The sequence below is a fragment of the Mustela lutreola genome, chromosome 8 (assembly GCF_030435805.1).
Source record: "Mustela lutreola isolate mMusLut2 chromosome 8, mMusLut2.pri, whole genome shotgun sequence".
Taxonomy (NCBI): Eukaryota; Metazoa; Chordata; class Mammalia; order Carnivora; family Mustelidae; genus Mustela; species Mustela lutreola.
Genome location: NC_081297.1, coordinates 85,576,183 through 85,594,166, shown reverse-complemented (window position 1 = coordinate 85,594,166; position 17,984 = coordinate 85,576,183). Strand labels below are relative to the sequence as shown.

At 34.1% G+C, this 17,984-nt stretch overlaps 1 protein-coding gene and 1 long non-coding RNA gene across 2 annotated transcripts in view; one reads left to right on the top strand and one right to left on the bottom strand.

Annotated features, from left to right (window-relative positions):
• LOC131838956 (uncharacterized) overlaps positions 1-14,347 on the bottom strand; it is a 31,924-nt gene extending 17,577 nt beyond the window's left edge. Inside the window, exon 1 of the long non-coding RNA XR_009356764.1 lies at positions 8,391-14,347. This is a non-coding gene — a long non-coding RNA (uncharacterized LOC131838956). The remainder of the gene's footprint in view (positions 1-8,390) is intronic.
• The window catches only part of ERGIC2 (ERGIC and golgi 2), a 37,419-nt gene that overhangs the window by 17,684 nt on the left and 1,751 nt on the right, over positions 1-17,984 (top strand). The window contains exons 6-12 of the mRNA XM_059185858.1: positions 3,033-3,073; positions 6,155-6,256; positions 6,739-6,834; positions 11,331-11,386; positions 12,535-12,633; positions 16,204-16,301; positions 17,781-17,943. Coding sequence (XP_059041841.1) covers positions 3,033-3,073; positions 6,155-6,256; positions 6,739-6,834; positions 11,331-11,386; positions 12,535-12,633; positions 16,204-16,301; positions 17,781-17,943 — 655 coding nt within the window. The remainder of the gene's footprint in view (positions 1-3,032; positions 3,074-6,154; positions 6,257-6,738; positions 6,835-11,330; positions 11,387-12,534; positions 12,634-16,203; positions 16,302-17,780; positions 17,944-17,984) is intronic.

Genomic DNA, 17,984 nt, shown 5'->3' with positions numbered 1-17,984 from the left:
TTGAGATTGATCACTTTTTTCAAGTTAATGAATCTTTTTATACATTCATTTATTTATTATTCATCATTAGGATGAGGATATAAGTGCCCTGTTGAGTGTTGACATAGACTGTTGAGTTATGTCAGTTTTTATCTTAACCCCCTTCTCTAACAAGCACGTACACACACACACACACATGCACGTGTGCACTCATGCTTTTTTTTTTTTTTTCAGGCCTAGATGAAGGGAGAAAAGGGTATAAGTTTAGATATACTGTGCTTCTTTTAAGTCCTATTAGAGCTTCAGGTGCTTTTTGAAGAGGAAGGGAGAAGTCAGTATTGGGTCCAGGATGGCAGAGTGATTAACTAAGGCACTCCAGAATTTCCTTTTCTGTGCTTGTTTTGACAGGCTACATTTCGCTAGGCTAACCCCTCTTTTCTTTAGCTGGCATGACTGTCCTCATTAGCAGCCAGCTGTGGTAGTAGTCTTGCTTAATTTAGAACACTCTCCAGGCCACGTGTAATAGGAATAACACTGCTGTGCAGTGTGCTCACCATGTGGTTTCTAGCACTTGACTGAACTCCTGAAAGTGCTCCTAGGATGGGGGACTAACTCTTTCTCAGGTGTTTTATTGTCTTAGCACCTATTTTTCTTTTTCTCTGAGTTATGGACTTCCCCTTGTTTCCTGCATAGAGATCTCTGTGCCATGAAATGAATTACGTGTTGGGCTCTTTTCTCAATTTAGTCTCCCTTGTATGCAGTCTTGCATAAGTTTTTGAAGATTTGCAGCATGTGGATGCTGATTTAAAATGATAATATAGAGTGTGTCTTCAATTGCTGTTTCTTTGAACACTGTGAAAACATGGTTATAAGGAGACTTAATCATTATCTTGAACTTAACCTCTAAAATTTACTCATGCTTTTTCTTTAACATTGTCTCCATATTCCGAGTGTTTCCCATTCCTACTCTTTTTTTTTTTCTTCATATTTGTTAAATCTTTTGTTTATATCTGTTTTTCTGGAGAGCTTGTCTCTAGCTAGATTTTAAGCCTCTGAGAAGTATTAACTTCATTCTTCGGTGTTTCACAGAATGTGAAGTATAGTGCCTTCTTAGGGATTAGGCACTAAGGAATATCTTAGAATTATGTAATTGTAACAAGATTGTTGATTATTCCATTGTAAACAGTTTTTGCCATCTCTTCCAGTCATTTGTGGAATAGGAACGTTGTATTTAAATTAACTGTCATATAATTAGAAGTTATATCTTGACCAGTTAGGAACTTAAAGATATTCAATTGTATACTTTTTATTAGTATTTCTTAGTAATTTATTAGTAATTTCTAAAGTGTTCAACAGTATTTCTCTGTTCCTTTGTCCTAATAAGTAAGTTCCTTTGTCCTATTAAATAAGAATTATTAATGTAAAATTATTTGAGATTTTTTTACTTGTTTTTATGTTTTCAAACTTACTGTCCTAATATGCACTCTGAATATTAAAAGCTTAGCCCTAATAACTTTACTAGTTTCCAAGTCATGATTATACAATATGCTGTGAGAGTTACTATTTTGCTATTTACTACTATATTTCATTACTGTTTCTTTACTTAGAAGAATTTAAAAACTGTGTAAAAGTGAGGAATCTGATAGAGCTGGGTTTGTATACTCTGCTCTTAAGATTTGTGATGTTGGAAAAGTTTTGAACCTTTTGAGCTGCTGCTTCTTATAAAAAAGGCAACAATGGTAATAAACCCACAGGTTGTTCTGAAGGCTAAGTGAGAGAAGAAAATAAGTAGCAGAGTACCTAGCATGAAGTCGGCTGCTCAGTAGTTCCTTTACCCAGTTTCAGGAATTCAAAAGAAGAATCATATCCCCTACTGTTAAAAGTTTTGTTTACAAGGTAACTGGGAGGCAGTTGCATGCAGCCTCCTCCATTCACCATGGTGTGTTTCACAGATGTTAGCATTTTCCTTGTGCACTATGGTGGAAAAAAGTTTGGGAAGCATGCTGTAGATAAGGTTACAGGAGGAGTAATTAGAAAGATGGGGGCAGTTTAACCTGGAGGATATGGTTTATAGGATTTAGATAGATGTGAGGGTCACAGTTACAGGAGAGTTTTTCCAGGGTGGTTTAATTAAATTACCAAAGGCAGAGAGGTAGAACTGTTTGACAAAATGAGGGATTCTTCTGCATTGATTAAAGAACTGAGGATTTCATAGAGAGAGTAGTAGGTTAGGAAGGATATAGAGTAGTAGGAAGGATAATTAATATTGCTAAATTTAAAAATAGAATCGATATGCTTTGTTATGAATTGCCTTTATAAAAATCAAAAGTGGTCTTTGTTATTGTAAACTTAAATTGTGGATATTGCCACAAACCCTGAAAAGCTTGCATATTTCCTCTGATTCTACAAGTACCCTCGTCTGACTGAATTGAAGATAGTGCTTAAATATCTTGAATTATTCTTTGTTGATTAGTACATTTGGGATTTCCAATGCCATTGTTAGGCTTGTTCCAAAAATTGTTGATTCTGGGACACCTGACGGGCTCAATTGGAAGAGCATGCGACTCTTGATCTTGGGGTCATGAGTTTGAGGCCCACATGGGGTGTAGAGATAAAACTTAAAAAAAAAATGTTGATTTCATCTGGTATTTTTCCTGGCAAGACTGTGGGTTTTGGATGCTTAGATATTATAGTTGAGCTTTATGTTTTTCTTTTTTTTTTTTCAAATGCTCATGCATGTATTATTTAAATGATTTTAAGTCCTAAAATACCATTTTGTACATATGCAGATTACCAAGTTGCAATCATTTTTATGGATAACTGTAAAAGGAATATATTTGTGATGAGTAAAATTTCTTTACATTGGTTGTAGGTAAGCATAATATGTATTACATTTTTAAAGCTTGCTTACAGAAGATTAAATATAAATCATGAATATTTGTTTCTGCCAACACTATAAATTTGTTTCTTTTTCAAAGAAAAATTTTTAAAATTATGATATAAAAGCTGAGGGAAATTGACAGTACTAGTAATTATGTTTTCCTTTATTTTAGGCAATATTTGATCTTTCACCACAGCAAAAAGAGTGGCAGAGGTAATAAGTTAACAAAGTATTGTGGTCCATTGAAATCTAGATCGTGTTTTCTCTATTTTGTCTATTGTGAATTATTCATAGATTAACATATTTCTCTGGGCAGTTTTTGGGATGAAATATTAGCAGAATATAGTAATTAATATAATCTGCCATTTCAAAAGTTTTATCAGATCTTAAAGTCATGTATAATCTTTTCTCTAATGCATTCATAAATTTATTTTAGTTTTCATTTAAAATCTTATTAACTATTTAAAAGCTTATACAACAATATATGATCATTTAAAATTCACTTTGAATAGAAAGGATATGAAGTAAAGGATATAAATTAAAAGTAAAAGCCTCTTCTAAGTCAGTTGGGAGAAAGACAACTATCATATGTTCTCCCTGATAGGAGGAAATGGAGATGCAACATGGGGGGTTTGGGGGTAGGAGATGAATAAATGAAACAAGATGGGATCGGGAGGGAGATAAACCATAAGAGACTCTTAATCTCGCAGAACAAACAGGGTTGCTGCGGGGAGGGGGGTCAGGAGAGGGTGGTGGGGATATGGACATGAGTTGGGGGGTGTGTGCTGTGGTGAGTGCTGTGAAGTGTGTAAACCTGGTGATTCACAGACCTGTACCCCTGGGGCTAAAAATACATTATATGTTTATAAAAAATAAATAAAAGCCTCTTCATTATTACTGTTAGTGCCACTGACTAGCAGTAATAACCAGAGCTAAATTTCTTGTGTCACCTTCTAGAATTTTCTTTTCATTTATGATTTTCTATATATTTGCATATTTCCTTATGTTATCTTTTCCTAATCCAAATAGGATCATTTTGTTCTAGAATTTGCTTTTTTCCACTTAACCTGATATTTTGGATACCTTCCCATTTCGCTATAGAGAGTATTCATTTTATGGATAAACTATAGTTATTAAGTAGGATCCTTATCAGTGGGCATTTAGATTGTTGGCAGGATTCTAATATTAAAAACAATGCTTAATGAAAATTCTTGAACCTAATTTCTTCCATACTGATATGAGTGTGTGTGTGTGTGTGTGTGTGTGTGTGTGTGTGGTTTCTAGAAATGGAACTTCTCTTTCAGAGGATATTTAACATTTTGACACAAGAAACAAACAAAATTTTAACTGTGAAGTGATGGTTGTTAACTTACTATGGTAATCATTTTGCAGTATATACAGATTTCTAATCATTTGTTGTGCACTTTAAACTTCTATAATGTGATATGTCAATTAAATCTCAATAAAACCAAGAAGAGACATTTTGATGATGCCAAAATATCTTCACTTGTACTCAAACTGTATGAGAGTACCTGTTTCCATATAACCTCACCAACAGTGGGTATAACCAGACTTTTTTATTGTTGCCAATTCTGAGGGTGAAAAATGGTATTACACTTGTTTAATTAGCATTTCTTTATGAGTCAGTTGTATATCTTTGTGGACTTTTTTTCCTTGTTTGCATTTCTTTTGAAACTATGCTGTATGCCCATTTTGCTTGGTTGTTGGGGTTATTTATTTATTTATTTAAAAATATGTTATTTGTTTATTTGACAGAGATCACAAGTAGGCAGAGAGGCAGGCAGAGGGAGAGGAGGAAGCTGGGCTTCCTGCTGAGCAGGGAGCCCCATGCAGGGCTCCATCCCAGGACCCTGAGATCATGACCTGAGCCGAAGGCAGAGACTTTAACCCACTGAGCCACCCAGGCGCCGCATTTAAAAAAATAGTTTTAAATAATCCTTTGGTTCTTATAGAAGGTAGTCCTTTCTTAAAAATGGTTCCCCTATCTCTGCTCCCATATACTGCTTTTTTTTTTCTCTTTGATTTCCAGCCTATGTCTTTGTGCTTACAAAGGCTTTACCTAATTTAAGATTATTGCAAAAAAAAATTTAACCATCTTTCTCCCCCTCCCCTTTCTTGTCCCAAGTACATTTCAAAGGCCTTTCTCTTTTAATTTCCAGTTTCACTATTTGGGGAGATTTTTAAATTAAGGTAGAAATCAAATGTAGTTAAACAAAAGAACTGAATATTAGGTATCTCTGGATCTCTGGGCTTCTAGAACTTAGAGTAGAAAGCCATTCAGAGATGAAATACATTACTTTAATCCAGAGATATTAAAGTGAGAAGCCTCCTTTCATCTGGAATTTTATTCAGTGTTCAAGACTAGTAAGAAGTGGGAGCAGAGATTGTGTTTTTATTATTAAAATAATGGCTGTTTTCCATCATAGAGTTTTTTTTTTTTTTTAACATATCTTCATATATGGAATATAAGCTTGGATATTGGTATATTTGAGGCAGAAGTTACACAAACACGCGTGCACGTGCATGCACATAGTTTGATGTCATTTAGCCTCATTTTCCACGGCTCAGCACTGAAATTGGATTCTGGAGATACAAGACACACAACAAATAGAAACTTACAATGTGTGCTAACATGAGATCCAAAGATTTTGTCTTTAGATGTGTAAATCTGAAGATGTTGATAGTCTTTTGAAAAAGTATAGGTAGAGTATAATATTTTGTTTAGAATGGTCTTGTCATAGAATAACATTTAGATTTCTTTTTAAAAGGAGACACCAGGTGATATTAAATGGCACTATGGCCTCTTTTGTAATGAGGATCAAATGTTGTGGTATGGGTTTATAAACCCCAGTAAATCTTCTACTTCCGTCTACCAGATCTGTTGTACTTTTCTTATTCTTTGTATCAATCACACTTTATTCAGTACCTGGGAAAAAGTAAGAATTTTGTCATAGCTGCATGCAGGCATGAAAGATGAGTTTAGATACTCAGGTGAGCAGAATCTCCTTAGTGACCTTGACTGCACATCCATCATCAATTCGGTCAGACATGCTTAGGGACCTCAGCTGTTCAACCTTTAGCCACCCTACCTCCTTTTTCTTTTTTTAAGGAAATGGCAATAGAAAACTTGGTCCTTTATTTTAGAATCAAGACCTACAATAATAAATGTAAGGGTTAACTAAGTCACCTAACCATTGTTAGTTTTAAAAAAGTGTTGGCTTTCTTGCGTACCTTACTGTATTTCTAACTATTGCTTATTTATGTTGTATTTAGAATGCTGCAGCTGATTCAGAGTAGACTGCAAGAAGAACATTCACTTCAAGACGTGATATTTAAAAGTGCTTTTAAGAGTGCATCAACAGCACTTCCACCAAGGTGAGCTGTAATTTTTAAATGTGTAACTATTTATTATGAATTTACTATGACATAGTTTTAGTATTGGTTTATTTAGTATTTAGTATTTAGTATTGGTTTATTCTCTGAATCTCCTATTTCTTAGAGAAAATGTAATCATTCTGTCTGATGAAGATTTCTTGTTACTCTTTATTTTATAGCCTGTGATATTGATCAGGATTATCACAAATAATATTCATCAAATTTCCTCCTATGTGTATATGGTAAATTCGGTATAAAATTAGGCTTTAAGAACAAATTGATTACATTTGTCATTATTTTATAAGGATGTGTGAATTTTGGTTAGGAATTTTGTTTTTATTTCCTTTTTTTCTCTTTCATAGTATATATATATAAAATACTTCTAGCAATGTTTCTTTTTCCCTTCTATAAAATTTTCCCACCATAAAATGGTGACTGTGTTGAGTGTGCTGTCAGTAATCCTTCCTCTCATGTTGTAACAGGGAAGACGATTCATCACAGCCTCCTGATGCTTGCAGAATTCGTGGTCATCTCTATGTCAATAAAGTAGCAGGGAATTTTCACATAACTGTGGGCAAGTATGTTCTTTTTACTTACTGAAAATCCTTTAGACAAGTTGGTAGCTTGGTTTAAAAGTAAATTCTTTCCTAATCAGATAATATGTAATTACTAAAGGGCTGATTAAAGTGTTGTGTATCTATATTTTTGATGTCTTGAGATTTGTACTTAGGGCTTTAATCTCAGGATAGAGAAGACTATTAACTTTAATAGCTGCTTCAAAACAAAAGGAAAACTTATGTCTTAGTTTATAAGTAAAGTACATGAGCTATAGGTAGATATGAATGAAAACCTACTTGCCAAGTTTTGATAGCCAGGAAGCTCTTACCTAGCCATTTCATTAATTTGTTCATGTTGTGGATGGTGTTAGGATTTTGTTTTGTTTTTCTCTTTTGATAGTTATCACCAAAATGTAATCCCTGGCTAATTTGAGACAAGTGTTTTGATGTAGTTAGAAATGAGTAGTGCCTGAGACAAAGTTGCTGAAAGTTAAGGAAAAATGTCAGATCACCTACTTTCAAGAGCGGCATCCAGCATAGCTGCTGACATAGGATATAACACTTGGTAAATTTCTGAATAAATAAGTAGATTCTTTGACCTCTCCCTTTCTTTCTGCTTCTTTTATTCCCTTCTTTCCTTCCATCCATCTTGAGTCACAGTGCTAAGCAATTCTTCATTGTAAAAGACATTTTTTGAGAACTTGGCTAGGGCATGTGCCATGCCAGATACTAAGGATGAAACCATGCCACACCTACATAAGGGATTTAAGGGGAAGATTTTAAGGGAAACCACCGTTTTACTTTTTTGTGTATAATATCCATCTTAATTATGTATTAAAATATATGTAGTTCAAATTATAAAATGAAACAAAACTGTGAAACAAAGGGAAGGGTTTTTGCGTTATGGTGCTGATATTCTGTGAGACAATCCAAACTTTGAATGGTGAATTACACTAATTATTTAATTATAGTTGTATTGAAGCTGTATAGGAAAAGTATGGCCGATAAGAAACTGTAATAGGTTACCTGACTTACCCTGTACATCCGCAGAGGCTTTATTGAGGAAACCTTTGAAAGCTAGTGAATAATTGGGAATTTTATATATAAAGGAGACAGGGCAGTCATGCTGAGGGAAAGGCCATTAAGCTGGAAAAAGCATTGCTGGAGATTTTTTTTCTTCATATTTATAGAGAGAGATAAATAGCTTAAGTCTTTTATGCAGAATTATTTCAGTGTTTACAGTGATCAGATCAAACATTTGTCTTTGTTGTCCCATTCTTCTTAACATTCATGTTTTGTTGTTTCCTTGCTGTTGCCAGGATTGGTTCTATAGCTTAGAATTTCTTGGTTTCATGCAACAATAGGTTATAGTTGGCTCAACAAAATTTAGACAGGTTTATTGCACTTGTGGATACAAATGATATCCTACTCCCAAACAAAAAGAAGGAAACTTTGACTAATATTTCATGAGCGTCTATATTAAGGCCTTTATTCCCAATTTCAGTTCTCTCTCTGTGTGATAACTCCTGCCATGAATAAGAGAGGCCAGATAGAAAAGTTTTCAGTTTGTATCTTACCCTTATCTCTGGGATATCTTATTAACCCACTCCTGTTTTTCGGTATTATGTTTACCGAGTTCAGTATTGATCTTTTTGAAGATCTCATGTTACCTCCAAGATATAATATCATCCTCAACTGTAATGAAAAGAAGAAATAAAAAGAACATGATTTACAACAATAATATATATTTCAAAAATCAAATGTTTGAGCAGGAGTACCTTAGGTAAGGTAATGGTGTAGGCAGATAACTTGCCACACACACGTAGAATCAGTAGGTATACATCGATTGCACATGCAGAATGAAACACATGTAATGGTCGTTCAAATATCATGATGGTATTTCTGTTGATTCTGAAATCTTTGTGATACTGCAAACCAAAAAAAGTAAAATATTCCCTCCATTTCCTAGGGCATTTAATATATATTGAAACGACAACAAAGTACTTCATGTCGCCAAATGGAGTTAAGTCCTAGACTCAGGTCATTATTCATAGGTTTTTCACCTACATGAATGCCACTTAGAGTGTTTGGAAGTCATGCAAGATGTCATACAATATTTTTGTGTGTGAGAGCATCACTGCATTGCGGGATGCCTTCCCTAGCTGCTGTCCACAAAATGCTGACTATTCTCCCCAGTAATTGTGAAAACCCAAAATGCCTCCTCCCGACCCTCCAGTTTTCAAAACAGTCTTTCATTTACTGAAAATCATGTGGAACAATGTATCACAACCCATGAAAACTATATGAAATTCAAATTTCAGTAACTAAAAATAAAGTTTTACTGGAACACAGTCATGGGTATTTTTTACATATGGCTTCTTGTGCACTACAGAACCAGGATTTGAGTAACCATGATAGTGACAGAGGCTGTATATGACTCATTGCTTTGTGCTGCTACTTGGTGCACTACAAATTAGAACAGGTTGTAACAGTTACAGCTTGATAGCATTACAAATGCCTTGCGTATTACTGTACCGCAACATCTGATTTCTTTATTGTATTACTTGGTCAGAAAAGAAAAAGAAATATGGGTTTCAGATGTACTTTAAGGCAGGGTGGAGTGTGGATTATTTTATCAAATTTGACTTCAGAACATCATGTTTATTATGCAGTGACTCCATAGCTGTGCTAAAAGGATATGGGATATGTAATTATTACTGGACTAAGCACGCATCACAACATTACTAACTCTCAGGAAAATTAAAAAATTTAAAAGGGAATAAGCACAAGCAGAATTTCTTTGTAAAAATAAAAATGAAAGTGAGATTGCAACCCAGTAGGTTGACATGTGACTCATTGGTTAGCTGAGGAAGGAAAGCCCCTTCCTAGCAGCTTGATGAGATTGCTTGTGTTTGCACCCTCCAAAGAAATGCATCCAGGGAAAGTAAGTTTGCTTTGGAGGATTAGCTTTTTGGTGGGAAAAGTGCTCTAGCAGATGAAGACACTGAGAGCAGTGTCCCAATAGTTCAAAAGCAAGGCAGGTGATAGTGAGTGGATTTCCTTAGCTTTTGCTGAATGAACAGAGGTTACCAATACTGTTTGTTTTAGTTTTGAGGAGTCAGTGTGAGTTTGAATTGATCAAATTCAATTGTAATTGGAACAACTACACACAAAAATATTTTTTAAAGAAATAGAACATCAGTGTGTTGCTGGTGGTAAATAGATATGAAGCAAAAAAAAAAGGCTTAACGTGGATAAATTTTCAAGGCTTGTGAAAATGTAAATTGTTTATAGCCTGTGGCTATCCATTAGTATCATTGGCAGTACTTTGCAGAAAATATTTGAATCTGTCATGTATTAATGAACTGGTAATATTGATGGTGAACCTCATTTACTCTCATGGACTTAAACATTAACATTTCCATGAACATTTGTCAGAAAGAAAAGCTGAATATTCCAACTTGCCCTATTACATGACAGCTTAACAGCTTAGTAGTGGTCTAGCCCTGTTTTTGTGTGATTTGGGGGGATGCACTTAGGGCTGAGATTAAAATTTTTCTGAATACAAAAACTATTGTCAGCTGTTTTTATTGAACAAACTTTAAAAGTTAAGTTTTGTGCTGACTGGGTCATGTTTCTTAATGAATTTAGCCTGAAATTATAAGAAAAACAGGTTAATTTATGAAACTTATATTGTGGTAAGGTTATTTCAATGAAAAGTATTGTCAACTGATGCTTCCCATGCCTGACTGTCAAAAGTTAAAACAAGAAGGAAGATCTCCATTCTTATACTTGTATTTATTTTCCAACCGCAAACTATAGTTCCTGAAGTGTTTTCCTACCTTGATGCTGGAACAAAGGAAATTTCCACGTTTCAAAATGTATTTAACTGTGCCCTTGAGGAAATTCTGCCTTAAATTGCAAGCAGTCCGTCAGTGTATTATGTTAATAACGCTCCAAAAGGAAATACCGAGAAGAACCTCATAGGGTTCTACCCAAGCAATGCATATACTCAGTTAAAAGATAACTGGCTTAATATTTCCAAAGACAAAATATGTAAAATTTCATTCTAGATTTTCATAGCAGATAAATCTCTGTGATTAGTTTTGAAAGTAGGGAACACTAACTCTAAACCCTAGTTAAGGAAAATCTTATCTCCCCGCAAAAATACCTGAATTACAAAAAAGTACTCTGTTATTACTATTATATTTTGAACGTCATTAAGAGAAGTTTGTGAAAAATTTTCTTCTTATGTAACTAACTATATAATATCTTTAGTTTTGCATCTTGGCCCACAAAGCCTAAAATACTCACTGTCTGACACTTCACAGAAACACTTTGGCAGCCCCCAGTTCATTGCAGGGCTGAGATGAGTAGACTTACCTATGTAAATCATAGGACAACTGTGTTTTTACTTTATATTAAGACAATTATGTAACTTAGGAAAGATTTCCTTTCTGGTTTTAATTAGTTATATATTTAAGTATTAGTACTTTAATCTTTTTTCCTCTTTTCAGGGCAATTCCACATCCCCGAGGTCATGCACATTTGGCAGCACTTGTCAACCATGACTGTAAGCAGTTTCTGAAATTTTTTCCAGGAAGATGTCATTGAAAAAAGTGTTATGTATGGGTTTTTGTTTTGTTTTGAGTGCAGATGCAAGGTAGGGTTTTGTGGGCTGTTGTCAAAACGGATATCCAAAGGAGAAAATAAATGATTAAATATGTTGACTCTAATCCATTTTCTCTTATCTTTAAACTACCTGTGTTTCTATTGATTCATAGCTCAGAAGCTGCTAGGGTTAGGGAACAGAGCCTTGGTGAGCTTTATATCACTTTGTACACATTTCTGCTAATTTTTATGGATAATGAAGAGCATTATTCGAAGTTTATTTCAGTTTGTAAGTGGACATCTGGACACATGCATACATAGCAAATATACAAGTTGGTTTTAGGTAATGATTGTTATAAAACTTAGTTTTTAAATTCTTCTTTAGAGGGTGCCTGTGTGGCTTGTTTGATTAAGCGTCTGTCTTTGGCTCAGGTCATGATCCTGGGGTCCTGGGATGAAGCCCCATGTCTGGCTGGGGCTTCTGTCAGCAGGGAGCCTCCTTCTCCCTCTGCCTCTGCTGCTCTTCCTGCTTGTGCTCTCTTGCACTCTCTCTCAAATAAATAAATAAATAAATCTTAAAAACAACAGCAACAAAGGCTTCTTTAGAGAACAAAAACAAGAAATAGAACCCATTAAAAAAATCAGGTTGTCATATTTAGCAATGATTTGCATTAAAAATCTATCTGATCGGTTTCATTATTTGGCTGCATGGACATCATTCTAGTGCTGACAGTTCTGTTACTATATAATGATTTGGACAAGGAAGGCCTACTATTTTTAGTTATCAGGATTAGATGTACTATTTTGTAAAAGATAACTTATAATTATAAAATTTGAGATATAGCATTTTATTTGTATGTACTTGTTACACACTTAATTCCACACATTTATATGCATTTTTCTCAAAATAATTTAGTTTTAGATACTATATTAGATTAGACTATATTAGACTATATTAGATTTAGTTTTAGATACATATTATACTATATTATACTTACATATTTGAAATAGTTTCATTTGAGATTAGATAAGAATATGAACCAATAAATAACCTATAGTTTTGAATAATTTAGTTTCTATACTTAATTTGTTTTATTTTATTCCTCTTAGCCTACAACTTTTCTCACAGAATAGATCATTTGTCTTTTGGAGAGCTTGTTCCAGGAATTATTAATCCTTTGGATGGAACTGAAAAAATTGCTGTAGATCGTAAGTATTTAGTAATTACTATCGGAATTTGCATGCAGGCAATTGCCTTTATAACTTTAATACTTACACATTTTTAATAATCCTCTTGTGACACATAGATAAATCTTTAAGTAGATTAACGGGGTTAATAATTTTTTGTGGGAATGTATGTAGAGAGAATTTCCTACTCTTATCTTAAGAAATGAGCCATAAGAACAAAACAAATTAAAGTAAGAAGTAAGCAGGAAAACAAAAAAAAATAAGTAAGCAGGAAACAGTAGAATTTAAAAGCTCTCTAAATGAAAGGTTAATGTGTTATTAGGCCTTAACTGCTTTTCCATATGCACTAAAGAAAGAGTAAGAACTAAAGTTTCAACATTAAAGAAGAATTGTTTTCTTTGTATAGACGTAAAGTTTTTTTGTTTTGTTTTGTTTTGTTTTGTTTTTAGGTTTAAAGTTCTAAAATGCATATTTACCATTTTAGAAACTTCTTTGGGGAGTTTACAAATATCAGAAACCTAGAGTTATTCTAGAATAGCTTGGTTATTAACTCAGAAGTAGTACATTATAGCATAGGTAGATACCTTCTGTTACTATTTTAACCTTCTGTTCCATTTAAAATTCCAGTTTATCCAAATGTGAATGGATTATTTTCTTAATTTTATAACAAGGCATGTATCTTGTGTTTCTTGAAGGTTTTTGGTTACCTTTCCTCTACTGAAATAGTCCTACTGTGTGACATGCCCCACCTATTGGACATTTTAAGGACATGTCAAGCGTCATGTGCTGCTAGGAATTCGAGTCTTTGCAAAACTATAAATAAGGATTTCATTTTTTATTAACTAAAACAGATTTATTAATATTCTTCTCAGCATTATTTTTTTTAAAGTATTTTATTTATCTGACAGAACAAGCAGGGGAAGCAGCAGAGGGAGAGGGAGAGGCAGGCTCCCCACTGAGCAGAGAGCCCGATGTGGGACTTGATCCCAGGACTCTGGACATGACCTGAGCCAAAGACAGACACTTAACCGACTGAGCCAATCAGGCGCCCCAGTATTTTACTCTTATCATGGTATTGTAATCAGATACATCAAAGATGTTTTACTTAGAGTACTGAGTTACATTCCTAAGTATTTTATGTTTGTGTGGGAATGCTTCACTTAAGGAAACTTGAGTATACTAAATTTGGAAATTCTAGAACCATAAGCTCTATTCAGTATGAAATCTTATCTTTATGTGTATGTTCATGTTCATTGTATACAGATATACACTAGATGTTACTTATGAGATGATCATTGAAAACATGTTAATACTTTATTTCAAGATGCTAAGATGACCTTAAATTTTTGTACAGAAACAGTTCTAAATATAAACAGATTAGTTTTCAAAAGGCTCTTTTTGAGTTTACTTTTTCCTAAATTCACAAAGACTAAGAGGTATTTAGAGTTCTATTATAAAATGCCACCAGATGAATGTCAGTAGGTTATTCAAAGCTTTAAAGCAGGTGTACTCTTCTCCTTACTACTAGATGTTTTATTGGGCTTTGTAATTTTTTTTTTCGCAAAAAGAAAAAGGAAAATCAGCATTACTAATCTGTTATATCAGGTAACCACTCCCTCCTTGATGTTCCCCAGAAGTTTAGGGAATTACTTAGTGTTTACATCTTGAATGCTGTACCAGTTTGGACAAACTAGCACCTTTGGAACAATTTGTGCCTTGCAACAAAATTTCATTCAACAGGGTCTGCGACCCCCCCTCCCCCACCCCCCACTCCCCACCTCCAGCTTTCCCCAACTTGGCCATTAAATTATCTGACAGCTTTATAGTCTTTCTTTGAATTAACATTGACATAAAGGTCTTAGTAGTTCTCTGGCCACAGCTTAAATGTTTTTCAGTTTTTCCTGTCATGTGTCTTTGACTGTTTGGGTTATTCATTGCACTTCACTCCTCACATGTGACAAGATTCTCTTTGCCCTTCACGTTTCCCCCAACTGATTATCCCACCTATGCATACAGTGTAGATTATTGTCTTGCCACTCTTAATTTCATCTGCTTTTCATTACTTTTTAAGACTTAAACACCTTTTTCTACTAGCACTTCCAGCTCACTCCCTCTGTTTATGACATAGTAGAGTTTATTGTAAAACACCTCAAAACTAAGCATAGATAGAGCAATTCACCTGAGCAAAGAATGACTCAAAGGATGAAACTGAAGACCATCTATAATTAAAAGCCATCTATTTTTGGGAGACAAAGTTGACACTTTTCTGCCCCAGTATCTGAGATAGTATGTATGCTATTCAGTTGAGCCTAATAATAAAAGAACTAGTCAAATACTATTCATGTTTTTGAAAGTTATATTGGTACAAGTGGTAGGTGAAGTAAGTTGTGAAGTAGAAACAGGTTTTGTTTTATTTTGTTAGAAACTTGTTTAATGTTAGTGTTTGAAGACACCATTGCTCTCAGCCTCTCCCTCCTGTCTTGCTTACCTTTCCCTTCTCTGTTCTGAATTACACTAAGATAAGAGACGGAGACATTGGATTGATTGAAATAAAAATTCACTAAGGTTGAGCAAAAGAACATAGACACACAAAAGTACCTTCTATGTACTTTCTATATAAAATTTTAGAATAGGCAAAACTAATCTGTGCTGAGAGAAGGTTAGTGGTTAACCTAGGGTCGGAGATACAGGGAAATGACTGTAAAGCGGTATGGAGGAACTTTTTGAGGTGGTGAAAATATTTTATATTTTGAGTGTGGTGGTGATGACCTGGGTGAATACGATTGTCAAAATTTATCACACCATACATTTAAAGTTGATATATTTTATTTCTGACACAGTTTCCATAGACAGTTATGTGGTGTGAATCACATGGTTTCATGTCAAATGTAATGAGGCCTATTACCTAATTCTCACTACAGGTAGATATATCTAGTTCTAAATTTTCTAGAATATAGACCTTGAAAATTAACATGTTTTGTGTTATGTGAACTGTTATCTAAGATTAACAATTGGTAATAAACTGGTGTTTATGACTTGTATTAAACCTGGAAATGCCTAAAGACTATAAATAGGATCCTTTGGATTATGCAGTAGCCTCAGACCATCAGTGAGTAGGTTTGTTAGTTATCTTCCTCCTGCCGTATCAAGTCTTTGTATATATCCAAAGGCTGGCTAATTCAATTTTGCTTTATCTGTATATCTTAAGATATTAGTAAAAACTGAAAATGTCCTATGGTGATTATACTATCATAACTTTATTCCTACTAATTTCTGTACTATAATGAAATGCTACTTTTATTTTTCACATTTGGTAAAAGGATAATAATGTTATAAAGGATATCTAATGACTACATTTTTTAACCTCTTCTAATGTGTATATGTGACTATTTATGCTTATTGAAAGGTTGTTTACCAAGTATGAGTATATTGATTTCATTATGCTTTAAAACTTTTTTGTTGTTGTTGTTAAACACTAAGTCATAAGTAGCATTATGTATCAAGGTAAGTGTATTTAATAGAAGGAGGGTGGATTTGGCAGTAGAGTTGTTGCTATTTTGATGAAAAGAAAACATTTTGTTTTTATTCTAGACAACCAGATGTTCCAGTATTTTATTACAGTTGTGCCAACAAAATTACATACATATAAAATTTCAGCAGATACCCATCAGTTTTCTGTGACAGAAAGGGTAAGTTGAATCCAACTGATAAAGTGATTTGATTTTTTTTTTTTTTTAAGCATTTAATAGTCCAGCTACAAAATAAAGTTAGAGTTGGTATCCTCTCCCATTTAAAATTTGTGGAAGTTTTGAAATGCATTAATATTTTAAGCCAATAAAAATGGATATTAGTATGCTTTAGAGCAAGAAAAGAGGTAGATTTTAAAAATCTGGAACATCTTCTATATGGTTTTAAACAAAACATTAAACTACGATGGTATTAATGACTTTATTCTTTATATCTTAATTTTGCAATGTTCCCTCTTGTATTGGTATAATTAGTTCTTATCTGCCATTGGACTCTGATTTCTTAGTGTTAGTTTTTAATTATTGTTCCTATCCTGGGCTGTGCATGATTCTTGTGTCTCAGATAGAAGACTTAGAGGGTTTGCCTTCCTATGTTAGTGCTTTTTATTCATCTAAGAGGACAAACGTTTTGCAATCTCAGGGTGGAGTGGCCTTTTAAATAGGAGCAGAGTTTTGGAATTGGACAGTTTAACAGACTTCTCATATATTCTGGGGTCATGTTTTCTTACTATTGTTTAAGAATGGTAAATATCCAAATATTAATATCCTGAAGAGTTCCAAGGTTTGCAAACTTGATTTTGAAGTGTAAACAGGATGGAATGAAATAGAGTATTTTCTTGCTGGTGAACACAGTATGGTAGGTCTATGATTTTAGTTGCATTCCTTTCAAGAGAAAACTTCTTTTAAAAAAATTTTTTTTAAAGATTTTATTTATTAATTTGACATACAGAGATCACAAGTAGAGAGGCAGGCAGAGAGAGAGAGAGGAGGAAGCAGGCTCCCTGCTGAGCAGAGAACCTGATGCAGGGCTCGATCCCAGGACCCTGAGATCATGACCTGAGCCGAAGGCAGAGGCTTTAACCCACTGAGCTATCCAGGCGCCCCGAGAAAACTTTTAAAAACTAAGCCAGTAGCTTAAATTTTGATATCTTTCAAATGAGGGCATTCTCTTTTCTTCTTGTATTGTATTTCATACAGTTTAAATAAAATGAACAACAGAAAGTGAAATTGTTTCTAAATCTGATAATTGAAATGACAAGAAATATAATTATTTTGTAAATTCTTCGCAAAGAATTGTAACAAAACGTATGTCAAAATATGAGCCTGGCTTTTATGGATTTGGTCGGTGAAGATGCCATATAGTTGTAAGCTCTTGAGCTCAGTAAGTAGAACACTTGAGTGACCTTTTTGAGAAAATAGGAAAGAATGTCTCTGCTCTTGATTTCTGTAGAAGCTGATCACACAAAGAATACAGAATAATTTGATTGTCTCTGAAGAGCTTAGTCTAGTAGGACAGTTCATAAAGAGTTTTGGAGATCCCTCTTGTACATTTGGGCTGCAGGGCTTCATATTAACTGTGCAAGTAACCAGATGATGTGAATCCCATTTTTCTGCTTCTCTTGTCTCTCCCCTTCCTTTTAGGAACGTGTAATTAACCATGCTGCAGGCAGCCATGGAGTCTCTGGGATATTTATGAAATATGATCTCAGTTCTCTTATGGTAACAGTTACTGAGGAGCATATGCCTTTCTGGCAGTTTTTTGTAAGACTCTGTGGTATTGTTGGAGGAATCTTTTCAACAACAGGTTAAAATTCATTCCTTGTCTAATTTCTAAAAGTGTTACTG